The 13546-nt window shown below is 47.3% G+C and overlaps 2 protein-coding genes across 3 annotated transcripts; both read right to left on the reverse strand.

Moving 5' to 3' along the window:
- Positions 1–2209: 2209 nt before the first annotated feature.
- On the reverse strand, positions 2210–10392 carry LOC149434959 (uncharacterized). 2 transcript variants are annotated; one of them, XM_089663182.1, is made up of 6 exons: positions 10243–10392; positions 8875–8961; positions 8714–8785; positions 3723–3787; positions 3561–3626; positions 2210–3010 (listed from the first exon to the last, which is right to left on the reverse strand). In XM_089663182.1, exons 1-6 carry the CDS (start codon positions 10304–10306, stop codon positions 2249–2251), a joined length of 1116 nt encoding a protein of 371 aa, XP_089519308.1. In that variant the 5' UTR covers positions 10307–10392; the 3' UTR covers positions 2210–2248. The 2 variants fall into 2 exon arrangements, with proteins under 2 accessions (XP_089519308.1, XP_089519307.1); XM_089663181.1 differs by lacking the exon at positions 10243–10392 and adding an exon at positions 9055–9255.
- A 363-nt stretch (positions 10393–10755) lies between these two features.
- Positions 10756–11711, reverse strand: LOC149434960 (uncharacterized). Its single transcript, XM_089663167.1, has 3 exons — positions 11637–11711; positions 11097–11303; positions 10756–11007 (listed from the first exon to the last, which is right to left on the reverse strand). The coding sequence occupies exons 1-3, from the start codon at positions 11709–11711 to the stop codon at positions 10756–10758; spliced, it is 534 nt and encodes a 177-aa protein (XP_089519293.1).
- Positions 11712–13546: the final 1835 nt, after the last annotated feature.

Here is a 13546-nt window from a genome sequence, read left to right on the forward strand (position 1 = left end):
TTGGGATCACCTAGAGATCACATGATCACAGGGTCACAATCACTGGGATCTTCATTCCCCTGTATCCGCCAGACACAGCAGTCGGGGGAGGGGAGTGCTGTGTTCCGGCTCGGGTGCGCGGTGTTCCTCCTGTGTTAGTACAGCCAGAGTGACGTACAAGTACATTGCTTTGCCTGTAGCTGCCGCCTGACCACAGTACATTGAGGGTGGGAAGCGGGTAATCTAGGACTAAGGATTCCAAGCTCACTCCTTGGGCCATGATATCATCCAGGCAAGAAATGTAAGTTCTGTGTTCCAATTATGAGGTGACAACAGCATAGAGTGCTTTCAGGATAATGGACAAAGGTAGACAAGCATTGCATGCTGTTGTTGTGTGAAGCAAGTCTGCCTCCTTTTTTATTACAGATAATACATTTTGTTTGGCTTTTTCTACATTGTTCCCCGATCCTGACATTCGTGGCCTCCTGGGCTGGATGTGCCGCTGGATCCAGGCCCTGGAGCAAGCCCTGGAGGTGGAACCAGACGAGGACCAGCCCAGCCTTGGAGCCTATTTCAGGCAGCAATTTTAGTTTAGTTACAATTTTTTATGATGTTTTATAGTTTTCTATTGATTGTTGGTAATAAATGTTCTATTTCTCTTGGACAGTGCCCTGTGTTGTGGCCTTCTTCAGCCTTTGCAGGTCGGCAATCTTCTTCATTGCAGTTGGAGCTGATCTGCATGTCCCTAAAGCATTGCAGGACTCTGCTAGCTCCAGCTGCACTGGACAATCTTGCTTACCTGGAATTTCTGGTAATGTCCAAACGAAGTGTTTTCTGGCAAGTCCAGCTTTAGGACTGTAGCAGATAGGATTGCATGTTTCCGAGAGGTAAACCAGCTCCTTCAATCCTAAGCTGGGATACATAAAGATTGAAGTTGTCTGCTTGCTGTCTGCAGCTACTCCCAATCTTGGTTTGCTTCCTCTTGTGAAATGCTGCAACAGTTTACACAGAACACTCCATTCACGTTACATTGTTCACGTTTGGAGTAGCTCTTCATTCCATCCAGGGTCTTCTACATAGCTTGGTGGAGTGGAGTTTTGCAGACTGCCAAAAGGGGGGTGCAGCCAAGTAGACAATGTGTGGGGGGATCCTGTGATCCAACTCTGTCAAGATGTCTCCCATCACCTCATCTCTAGTTGGGATTGGCATTCCACAGAAGTCACATGACTTGAAAGCTGCTCTTGGAAGGACTATCAGTTATGGATGAGACCAGTTACATGCAATGTCCCCCAGAAAAGAAGGGGCCCTAATGGGCAAATTGTCTATCTGCTCCACACATACCACTTGGATCCAACTTGTTCCTCATTCACATGTCAGTGTTTTGACAACAAGAGGTGGGGAGGGAATGAAGTGAGGAACAAGTGTCCATTGGGCACATAAATTCCATAGGCACACACATCTAGAATCAGGCAGCTAAAGATCCTATGCCCCCAACCAATCTCAGGGCAAGATGTTACACGGGGTGTAAAGCAAACTTAGTCTGGGTCCAGTTAGTCCAGCATAATGATAGTCCAAACAACAGAAGGCCTTCTTCTTATTCTCCCAACTTTTCTGTGTCTCTAGCATTCCTTGGCAGGCTTACTGTAAGTTGTGTCCTGGTGTCACGCCTGGTGTCCTGGATATTACACACTTCTTGTATAGTGTGTGTCAATGAAGTAGCACAGGGAACATATTTGGACAGCAGTGTCAGTCTCTGGGGGGGGTGAGTGTTCCATGCAGGAGTCTTGGCCAAAATCAGCACCCAAAAAAGACAAAAGCTAGCCGACACTTAGAAACAAGCTGCAATATTGTGTGTTCCCATATTGGGGAACGTTGGCCTTGCCCACAGAGTCCACTGAGAATTCTAAGCTCCCTTGGGGCAGCCAAATGGTTAGCAGATAATGGCCAACCGCTACATGTGCCAGAGAACTTGTGTGATGGGGAACAGCTAAAACTATTTGCAGGACAGACCACCAGGTGAAAGCAGCAGAAAGGCCAAAGAGTCTCACCACCAATGCCTCTGGAAGGGTCACCTTTTAGTTTTCTTCCTGAAGTGCTTCTTTTTTAGTGTTCGCTATTTGGAATTATTGGTAGCCATACTCAGAAAAGCGCCTGTGTTGGATTCCCTACATGACCAAGCCACCATTATTACCCCAAATGCATTGTTGACAATTTGAAAGACACGTTCTGATACTTTCCAAAAAATGTTTATTACAAAAAAAATACAAAATTAATGGGGAGGAGGAGGCTGCTGCTGCAGAGGGGGTGGGTGTGAGGGTTGGGGGGGTACAGTGTGTGGAGGGGCTGGGAAAGAGTGGTGGGGTGGGAGTGCTGGGGGAGAGGTTGAATGGGGGGAATGGAAGACAGGGAGAATGTGGGGAGGGGCATTTGAGGGCTGAGGACGTGGAAGGTAAGGGTGGAAACGGGATTGAGAGGAGGAGCATGTAGAAACAAGGGGAGGGGGTGTGAAAGTGGGGGTGTGGTCAAGGGGCAAAGTGGAGTGTGAGGAAGGTGTAGAAGAGGGACCCATGGGGAAGGAGTCATACTGGTCTTCGGGTGGGGTTTCTTGAGGGGGCTGCTCCAGAGTGGGTAGTTCCAGATTCGGCACCTCCAATGCTTGTTCCCCTGCTGATTCCCCGGCACTTTCTACAGGGGAACTCTGTGGCAACCTTGGCATTGGCCCCAAACTACTACTGCACAGGGGTTGGGAGCCTCTGGCTGAAGGTGCATTTTGTTCAGCCCCTGCTTGACATAAGGCCCGGATATCATGACTAAGGTCCTGCAATGCTGTAGACTGATCCCTGACCGCGGTGACAAGTCCAAGCAGGGTTTCATGTTGGAGCCCCAGTAACCTTTCTATATTACTGGATGCATTAGAAAGCCTCCTTTGCTCCCATAATCTCTCCATGTTGAACGACAGCCTTTCCCCAAGCTTGCGAAGGGGGCTGGGTCCAGGTGGACGGGGTGCTGAACCAGCTGGATCCAATGTTGGCTGCAAGGAGAAACAAACAAAAAAAAGAAAGCGTGTTTAACACACAGCATGACAGGGGGCTCGTTTGACACCAAACCAGGGGAGGACTGACCATTGGGGAACTCGGGCACTGCCGGGGTCAGTAGGGGGCCCCATGAAATGTCCCTGGTACCTTTCATAGGCTTTTTTGGGTGTGGTTTGAGGGTGAGCAAGCACACAGGGGCCCCATGATCCCCTATTGACCCGGGGCCCCATGAGTTTCAGTCCGCCCCTGCACCAAACACTAGCTCATGTTCTTGTCCCACCCCTAGGACCAGGTATTGGTGAATGCCTTTCCCTGACAAATTACACTGGATGAACATTTGACTGAAATGAATGGTTTGGCATCTTTCCCCAGACTGATACCTTCCTGCTGATTTGTCACATGCACATCACTCCCTCCAGCTCCTGACTAAGCAATGATCCAAAAAAAGTAAGTTACACATCACGTTGCCAAGTCCTGCCCAGCCAGGAACGGAGTTATACTCTAAATGGGTGACTCATTAGGGAGAACATCTGTACCATCTCTTACCGGATGTTCACGCAACTCAGGTGGAGGTGACGGCATTTCACACAAGTTTGGAGTGCCTGAACTTCCCTGCACCACAAAACAAAAAAAAAATGCATGACATTTCCCAAATACACATGTAACATGCATTTGTACATCCCCACCCCATTACAGCAGTTCCCGTACCCCAACATCAGATGCAGATTCTTCTCCCACTCCAACAGCTGGGGCCTCCAGGGGCAAAAGATGATCTGCAAATATAGTTCAAGATGATGATTAGTAACAGATACTAGTTAGGCTGTGTGACGGACAGCAGAAATATTCTATTTATTTTTGTGTTTTGTTTGTGGCCAAACAGTTAGCTTGTCTGCTTTGTCTACAATTTGGAGTTATTGTGCCCCGCAGGAGGTGGGAAATGGGATTGATCTCAGCAGGGAGTGCAGACAGCATGGTCTTTTGTGGCTGTGAAAGGCCCGACCAGTTCTCACTGGGAGTTTGGGGCTTGGACAATTGAAAGGGCCATGCGATCTCTTGAAAAAGGAGAGAGCTAGAGAGAGGATATCAGAGCCCCTCCTGGCCGAGCCCTAACTAGGAGATGCATTGAACTGTGCTTTGCTTTGTGCACTGCTGGGACTTGTGGTCCTATATTGCCTGTGTAGTCTTGAAGCTGCGGCCAAGACACACAACCCTCTGAAGACCCATGAGCTGTTGGTCCCCTGCTCTTGAGAGAAGTGCTGTGTGAGGTCTGAGCTGAGGCCAGACCCCACAGCCAAGACCCTCGCTGTTGATCCTGGAAAGCTGACCCTGTCTGCTGATCACTGGTTGTCCCTGGAAAGCTGACCCTGCTGCTGATTGCTGCGAGGGTCCCTGTCTACTGTTCGCTGCTGTCCCTGGAAAGCTGACCACTGTTAGGGTCCCTGAACCGTGAGTGTTCCTGCACATTGTTTGCTGGATGCCCCTGAAAACTACCTGCCATGAGTGCCCCTACAAGCCGCATGTGGCAGAGTGTGGAACTATCCTTATTGTGCACCCCTTTGTCCTTGCCCAGACTGTCTAATGGTGTACCCATATCACCCCTGTCTGGACTGCCCCATTGTACGCCCATATTTCCCTTGCCTGGACTGCCCCATTGTATGCCCATATTTCCCTTGCCTGGACTGCCCCATTGTATGCCCATATTTCCCTTGCCTGGACTGCCCCATTGTATTCCCATATTTCCCCTTGCCTGGACTACCCCATTGAATTCCCATATTATCCTTGCCCAGACTGCCCTGTGAAACACCCCTATGCCCCTTGCCTGGACTGCCCCATTGAATACCTGAACTATTGCTTGCTTGAATGGCCCCTATTGTGTACCCGGATTAATACTTGCCTGAACTGCCCCTATTGTGTATCCGGATTAATACTTGTGTGAACTGCCCCTATTGTGCACCCGGAGTAATACTTACCTGAACGGCCCCGCTGTGCACCCAGATTAATACTTGCCTGAACTGCCCCTATTGTGTACCCTGATTAATACTTGTGTGAACTGCCCCTATTGTGCACCCGGATTAATACTTGCCTGAACTGCCCCATTGTGCACCCGGATTAATACTTGTGTGAACTGCCCCATTGTGCACCCGGATTAATACTTGTGTGAACTGCCCCTATTGTGCACCCGGATTAATACTTGTGTGAACTGCCTCTCTTGTGCTCCCGGATTAATACTTGTGTGAACTGCCCCATTGTGCACCCGGATTAATACTTGCCTGAACTGCCCCTATTGTGCACCCGGATTAATACTTGTGTGAACTGCCCCTATTGTGCACCCGGATTAATACTTGTGTGAACTGCCCCATTGTGCACCCGGATTAATACTTGTGTGAACTGCCCCATTGTGCACCCGGATTAATACTTGTGTGAACTGCCCCATTGTGCACCCGGATTAATACTTGCCTGAACTGCCCCTATTGTGCACCCGGATTAATACTTGTGTGAACTGCCTCTCTTGTGCTCCCGGATTAATACTTGCCTGAACTGCCCCTATTGTGCACCCGGATTAATACTTGTGTGAACTGCCCCTCTTGTGTGCCCGGATTAATACTTGCCTGAACTGCCCCTCTTGTGTGCCCGGATTAATACTTGCCTGAACTGCCCCTCTTGTGTGCCTGGATTATTGTAGCTACCTGGCCTGCCCCACTGAATGCTCGGATTATCGCTACCTGAATTGCCCTATCGTGGGCTGGATTATCACTGTTTGGACTCCTCCCCCCTTTTTTAGTACCCACCCGCTACCCTTGTTACCCTGATTGAGTGTCTCTCTTACTTCAATAAAACGTTGTGTGTTTATCATCCTCCGTGTGTTCTGTCCTGCCTACGCTTCCGTCACAGGCTGCATGTATGATGTGACATTTGTGACCAAGGTTTGAGGGATTGCTCATTGGTATGTTCTTCACCCAAGTTTATCCAGACAAATAGGACACTGGCAGCCACAGCCCAGGAGACTGATAGGGAGTAGAAAGAGCCATGGTAAGGCTCAGGAGCAGGGGCCACAAGAATGAGGGGCCACCTTTCCTGCCAAACAAGGAGGCAGATGTTAGGATGGCTCCATTATGCCCATAGGCTACTGCACCCATTTTGACCATGGGCTTCAAACATTAAAGCAAAATATATAACATTTGTCATTAAGGCAACATTCCAAAAAGGATTCAATAGGTTATAGAAGGGTCACCCAGGGAAAAAAATGGGTTGAATCAAATATAAATGTTCCCCAAAATATTTCCAAAGCCAAACGCATGTAAATGCACCCAAAAGAATTGTTGATATAACTGTTGATCTGAAGAGACCAAGAGCAATGCATCCAAAACTCCTTTAATCACTTTTAAACCGCAGGTCTCCTGCAAACTCAATGTGAAAAAGAAAATAATGAACTCATGTGGCAGTCTCAGAGTTACTTGATCTTGTATCTGAAAACATTAAACAGCCTTTCCAGATGATTGGAAGCTGAGCTACAAAGGGCGGGACTACTCAATATTGAACCCTACGGACTAAGACTGGGATGTCATTGAAGTTCATGTGTGTGGAAAGGAAGTCATCCCAGCAGTGTTGGCAATATAGTGTATTTGTCAATGACCTATAGATTAGTCTTTATGATGCCTTTTGGGCTTTAGGTGCTTCAGTCCTGAGATTCTCGGTGGATAACTCTGACAAAGGAATAGATCTTCCTGCTAGTCATGTGATGTGCCAAAACAAAGCAGTCTAATTATCGGCCCCAAGTTTACATGAGAGGCCCAAAGCATTAGTTAGGTTCCAGTTTTTTTGGGGGGAGGGGCACTGTAAAATGATTTGACTCTTTTCCTGGAATCAGGAAAATTAAATTGTGTTATATTATTTGGATCTGGTTGGGTTTTTGGGCTTCGGGAAAATGGCCCCAAGAATACTCAGTCTTGGTATGTATTTGATTTGGCCTCTACATTTGGAGCAATAGGAGAATGGTCGCCGTCACTTGGAACTTGACAATTGGGTGAGTAGCTACATTTCTTGATGTTGACCTCAAGTTTTACTATGCTGAAGTCCCAGATCACATGATGAAACAAGTCAGGAGAGGGGCCCACTAGATATTACTGCCAGCAGGGTCAGCACGGCTTTTATAACCACTTGCCTATCCGGCACTTAGACCCCCTTCCTGCCCCGGACAATTTTCACCTTTCAGCGCTGTCACACTTTGAATGACAATTGTGGTCATGCAACACTGTACCCATATGACATTGTTATCATTTTATTCACACAAATAGTGGTTGCTTCTGGTGGTATTTAATCTCTGATGGGTGGTTTGTTTTTTGTACTATAAACAAAAAAAGAGCTAAAAATTTGAAATTAAAAAGTTTTTGTCTTTGTTTCTCTTTTTCAAACAGGTAATTTTTCTCCTTCACTGATGTGTGTCGATGAGGTGGCATGGATAGGCAGCACTGATGGGCACTGATAGGCAGCACTGATCTGCACCAATGATGGGCACTGACTGGCAGCACTGCTGGGCTCTGATCATCAGGTCAATGATCATCAGTGAGCTGGTGATCGGTGCTGATCTGTTCTCTGCCAATTGTCGGTTATCTGCAGTACTTTACTCCCACTGTGACAGCATGAGGAAAGTGCAGCTGATAACCGGCAACTGCATTTACCGGTGATCTGCCGTGATCACGTGGTAAAAGGCCGCTGTGATTGGCCTTTTACCACATCATGTGATCAGCTGTGTCCGTAGGACACAGCGACCCCTGAGATGGCTGGGTGTGCACCCCCAGGGGCCTATGGGAGGGCGTGTTCTGGGAGGATGTTGTATGACGCCCTCCCCAGACTGTAGCCAAATGACAGCTACAGTGCGGGTGACAAGTGGTTAAACACTTCTCTGGAAATCTGCATCCTTAAGGGGCCAATAAACTCATTGAATGGAAATGTAAACAATCATGAGCTCTTTTGGGCTTTATTTTTAACAAGGATTTGCCTGGAGACCTTAAAATGAGACTTACTGATTCCAAGTGAAGTGGAGGAATGTTGCCAGTTCTGCCACCCATAGTGGTGACCAAAGTGTGTTTGACCTTCCCTTTGTGTGGCTCAAACCTGAAGGTGAGCGGCACGATTGGGAGGTGATGGGTCCCTGTAGTGGATCATTTCCTGTATATTGAGCAGGCATGATATATGATGTCACTAAACACCAAACACATTGGATATTCTGGGACTGTCAGAGTTGAGCATGGTGACGTTGGTCAGATTACATGTATGTGTTTACATGCGTGGAATGTTTTTGTGTCTGGGAGAAGTTGTGAAGTTACGAGGACGAGTCTAATTTGGAACGCTCAGGAGATGTCAGCTAGTTAGTGATGTTTGGAACTTTATTGCCCTCATCAGTTAGTTCCCCCATTTGGTTTTGTGGGGTTACCTGCTTTTCATGGTTCAGGGAAACTGGTCCCAGGACATTTGGCAGGGATTAGACACATTTCTGTGTGGTAACAGTTTTCCACACGGATTTCTCTAGGGGTTTGAGCGCAATACAGTGAGGAACCCCAAAGAAATCCAGCGTGTTGTGGAGATATATTTGTGTTCACACAGAGTTTAGCATTGGTTTGTTCTGCATTCCTAAGAGGATGCTCATTGGCTCATCCTGAGTGATTATGATTGTTGTAGACAAGCACATTAATACATACCCAGATCTTCCTCCATTCCTGGCTGCAGTGGGGGGAGCCGCTCCTCCTCCTCCTCCTCCTGCTGATGTTGTGCTGTGAATAGGACATTGACATGTGAGATGATTGATGTTCTAGCAGTCTGTTCAACATTACGGGGGGGGGCATTCCCAATGAGTGCTTACCAGGAGGGAACATCTCTTCATCAGCGTATGTGTGATCTGGCTTGTCCTCTGATGGGCTGGCTGGGGCTGCCCCTGCCTCGGGATTGGCTACAACACAAGACAAAATGAACAACAAATGGTAAATGTTAAAAAGATAACACAACTTTGAAGACACAATATGGACATGTGTGGTGTACTTACCACTCTGCCAGTCATCAGTATCTTCATGAGCCGTCACCCCAAAAATCGTGTTGAGACCAATGATTGGCAGAAGTGCCCGTTCTGCCTGAGACAGTTCCTGCAGATGGTCAGGGTCCACCCCATGCCTTGTAACATGTCCCTGCCGAGCCCACAGAGTCAGCTTCTCCTTTAAATTCCACCTCAGATCACGCATATGCTTCTTCACAATCTTGGGGTACCGGCGTACCATCCTGCCCACTGCATTTACGGCCACCGTGATTTCCTTCCACAGACGGTCCTTTGCTGCCTTACCGCTGCGGTAGGACCTGGGCCCCGAGATGCATTCAGCCCGTTCTACATAAGCAACCACCATGGCCCAGATCTCATCATGGGAGAAGGGTGGAAAATTGGGCTGGGATTGGGCCTGGGCCTGGGACCTTCTGCCTCCCCTTGATGTCCCTTCTCCTGGGCTCAAAGGGGATACAGCAGCCCCAGGTGAGGTCCTCAACTTAGCTTCCGCCTTTTTTCTGAAGGAAGACTGGCCCCTTCTGCCACCAGTTTGTGACCCCTTCACACCACAGTCAGACCTCTGGTCCACCCTAGCCCTAATGGACCCCTGGGCCCCAGTAGCTCCCCTGGCATCATGGCCAAGGTGTGGCCCAGTGTCCCCCCTGGCACCATGGCTCCCCCTGGAAGCCTGGCCTTTTTGCCCACTTGGGGGTGCCATGGGAGGAAACGTGGGCAGGGAGTCTGGCTGGATGCTGTTTGCAGCAGCAGTGGGTCCTAAGTGGTGGGATGTCCGTGTGTTAGTGTGGAAATCTGCAACAGAAAAAGGGACATAAGGGCAAGGGTCAGTTGTCTGGGTCAAAAGACTGGAAGAATTGCTCTGTCAGAGATTTTGCAAGACCAGGGCATGGGAAAGAAGGTCCAAGACCCAAATGCCAAGTCAAGCAATGTCTATGGTGAAAATCAACATTTTTCTGCCAGCTGAACCCCAGAACCTCCATAAATCCAGTCTAGATACATAAATTGTGTCTGCAGCACAGAGAAGGAAGATTATCCGAGAGAAATCCAGGAATACAGGACGGGGAACACAGCTCAGGAAAGTGACCAGGGGATTACAGGCTGATATCACCCAGTCCCCGCCCTACTCTGGACCAATCAGTGAGCAGTATGGGTGGAGGAATGGATTTAGTGTTCATGACCCACCTGTGCTGATCTCTGTAGGAGTGTCCTCCTCTATAAATGTCCCCGTTATTCCATCCTCCTCCATAGACTGCTGATCATCCCTCACATACGCCTCTTCTTCTTCTGCTTTCACCTCAAATTCTATATCGATTGGATCTCCACTCTAAATCAAGGAAATGAGAGAAAATATCATCTGTAATTTATAAACTCACATTAAAAAATCCACAAATTGTCTTCATCAGTCCGAGTTCTAGATACTCCATTCCACCGACCTTGCAATACTGAGGGATGGTGTGACCTTCCTGTGTGGAATCCCGGGAATACAGAGGACGGGGACATCTCTCTGGTGGGTTCCTGGTATTAGGTGGCTCCATCATATCCTTGTGTCCTTCTGAAAACTCCTCCATCACTCCATACTCCTCATCCTCCTCTTTATACTCTTCTTTAACATCAATATTATCATCCCCGAGGATTCCACTCTGAAAGATATAATAAAACATTCATTGTAACAAACATGCTGTGTATAAATCACAACTACCAATAATTGTCATCATCTACCTGATGATGGTGAGGGATGGTGTGACCTTCCTGTGTGGAATCCCGGGAATACAGAGGACGGGGACATCTCTCTGGTGGGTTCCTGTAGCTGGATGACTCCACCATGGTGTCCTGGTACAGATCTTTGTGTTCTCTTAGAAGCTCTGACTCCTCCATCCCCCCATCCTCATCCTCCTCCTCTTTTATCTCTTTGTTAACCTCAACTTTAGGATCTCTCAGGTTTCCACTCTGAATATATAATAAAAATGACATCAATGGTAACAATGCAGATAATGTACAGATCCTAATGATACTATCAGTGATTGTTCTTCATCTACCTGATGATGGTGAGGGATGGTGTGACCTTTCTGTGTAGAATCCCGGGAATACAGAGGACGGGGACATCTCTCTGGTGGGTTCCTGGTATTAGGTGGCTCCATCATCTCCTTGTGTCCTTCTGAAAACTCCTCCATCACTCCATACTCCTCATCCTCCTCTTTATACTCTTCTTTAACATCAATATTATCATCCCCGAGGATTCCACTCTGAAAGATATAATAAAACATTCATTGTAACAAACATGCTGTGTATAAATCACAACTACCAATAATTGTCAACGTGATGATGGTGAGGGATGGTGTGACCTTCCTGTGTGGAATCCCGGGAATACAGAGGACGGGGACATCTCTCTGGTGGGTTCCCATGACTGGATCCATCTGTAGGAAACACACACACTGACTGAATCCATTGTTTCTATGTGTTTATCAGATGATGGGGGATCTAGGTGGATCCTCCGTACTGCTCTCTCCTTTACAATAAAGTCTCCTCTTACCCGGTGATGTGAGGGGTGGCTGATTGCAAGTCCCTGATGAAGTCACATGACAGTGACGTAACGCGTAGGTCGGAGAACGGAATGTGGTGACGTCATTTCTGACATGAACGGCCACAGCCATATTGGTACACCCAGTACACCCATATCAGCACATGTGATTGGTGCGTTGTTGGATCTGTTCCCATGTAAGTCCTCATTTGTCTTTACAATATAATGATTCATTTATAACATCACACTATGGAAGGACTTGTTCTTGTCTCCTGGGAGTGCTGTGAGCCGGCTGTTCTTTCTGGTCCAACAATCCCCTGGCAGGAGTTCTGTGCACTGGCGGATTTCCGTGTCCAAAGGTGAAAGATCTATTACCACCGCTGAGCAGTATGGTCCACCAGTGAGGGGATATCATCCCTACATCGCCATTTGGGATTCCACTTAAAGGGCCCCTGCAGGGAGTGTCCTGAAAGCCTTTTGGCCCCTTGGGGTCTGGGCACAGAGGTGAGGAGGCAATGTAGCCGGTGTGGGATTCAACAATCATTTACCTATCCACGTTGTGGTTTGTTTTTTTATGTGTTTTTGTTGGACATTTTTGCACATGGACTTTATGTCTTTTTTACAAATTTTTTTAGTCACATGTTATTTATTTCTTCATTGTGTTATTGTATTTTCGGTACTCAGTAATCCATTCATTTGGTGTCGCTGTGCGTTTATATCACCATTTCCTCTTTTATACTAGCCGCACTCTATATCTGTTTGCCACATTTATTGCTGGTATTTCTATGGTCACTTATTAGTCGGTTTATGTCACATGGCCTTTGTTGCACATTGTGGTGACTCTTTAGTCGCACGGTCACAATGTTTGGCCGCGCTGTGCGTTGTTATTGTCATTCTTCTGTGATAAGTGGTTTGTACACTTTTCATATTAAGCCCTTCATTTTGTATTTTTCACATTTTGCTCCACTTTCTCCTCAGTTGTATTCACGTTATGTCATGTATGTTGTGACGGACTCCATGTCCCACTATTACTGGGATTGAGTTCATATTTTATTTCTCCCGGATCATTTCCGTGCGTTTCGCCCGCGGTCACGATTTTTTGTCTGTTACACCTTTTGCTCCTCATTTTGTACTTTTATGATTTCACCTTTCCCTTCTCTCCCATATTCCTTCCATTTACTGATGATGTTCTGGTGTATTATCTGTTGTCTTCTCATCTCATGATTTGTATTGGAATGTCTGCGGCATTATTGTGATTAGCGCAGCATCAATGTTCTGTCTGTTGTCTGTTACTAGTGGTATAGCCGGGTGTGCGCTGCGTCCCAATAGTCCCATCTTTTCTAGTAGCAGCGCAAAACGTTTGTTACATATTTCTTACCCCCCATAACATTACTGTGTATATCTCTGACTCATGACAACTGTCCAAAAAAAGGAGAAAAGGGAGGGGGAGGGGAAGAAAGTAACACAACACCTCCATAGAGTAGTCACTTGTATAATAGCATCAACTACAATGACATCCCAGCTATGAGGAGATGACTCCCAGTCACCATAGAGCCACAGGATAATACACCTGGGCCAGCCCGTCAAACACTTTGGGGGTATCAAAAAAGTAGGCCCAGCCATTCATTGGAAGGCAGGTGTAAGGGTGTAAATATAGATAAAACAATGTAATATCTTATTCATCCCAACAATTTCAAAAAGGTATCTTACCAAAAAATGTTTATATTGGTGCTTAATTGATGGAACAAACGCACTTGTCCGGCGAGGAGACGACCAAAACCGCAAAAGGGCACGGTATAAGGTTTGTGCCACGAGGATCATAAATCTGATAACCTGTAGGGATTACCAGCCCTGAAAGAATGGCACTGGGCGGCTGTGAACCGAGACCTATGTAGTCACCGCGTCCGGCCATCAGTGATGACACCGGCGTGCTATGGCCATTCATGCTACATCACAGGTCTGCACAGG

Source organism: Staurois parvus, unplaced genomic scaffold (assembly GCF_062004578.1).
Source record: "Staurois parvus isolate SC_StPar_1 unplaced genomic scaffold, SC_StPar_1.0 ptg001636l, whole genome shotgun sequence".
NCBI lineage: Eukaryota > Metazoa > Chordata > Amphibia > Anura > Ranidae > Staurois > Staurois parvus.

Bases quoted from the DNA above. Each gene is read 5' to 3' on its own strand.
- LOC149434959 (XM_089663181.1), bottom strand. From the start codon at position 9,247: ATGCGTGATCTGAGGTGGAATTTAAAGGAGAAGCTGACTCTGTGGGCT. The intron at 3,627-3,722 runs GTACGGGAACTG...TTTGTGGTGCAG, and splicing joins AATCTGCATCTGATGTTGGG to GGAAGTTCAGGCACTCCAAA. The intron at 3,011-3,560 runs GTAAGAGATGGT...TTCTCCTTGCAG, and splicing joins CTGAGTTGCGTGAACATCCG to CCAACATTGGATCCAGCTGG.
- LOC149434960 (XM_089663167.1), bottom strand. From the start codon at position 11,711: ATGGCTGTGGCCGTTCATGTCAGAAATGACGTCACCACATTCCGTTCT. The intron at 11,304-11,636 runs GTGACTTCATCA...TATATCTTTCAG, and splicing joins ACGCGTTACGTCACTGTCAT to AGTGGAATCCTCGGGGATGA. The intron at 11,008-11,096 runs GTAGATGAAGAA...TTATATATTCAG, and splicing joins CCATCCCTCACCATCATCAG to AGTGGAAACCTGAGAGATCC.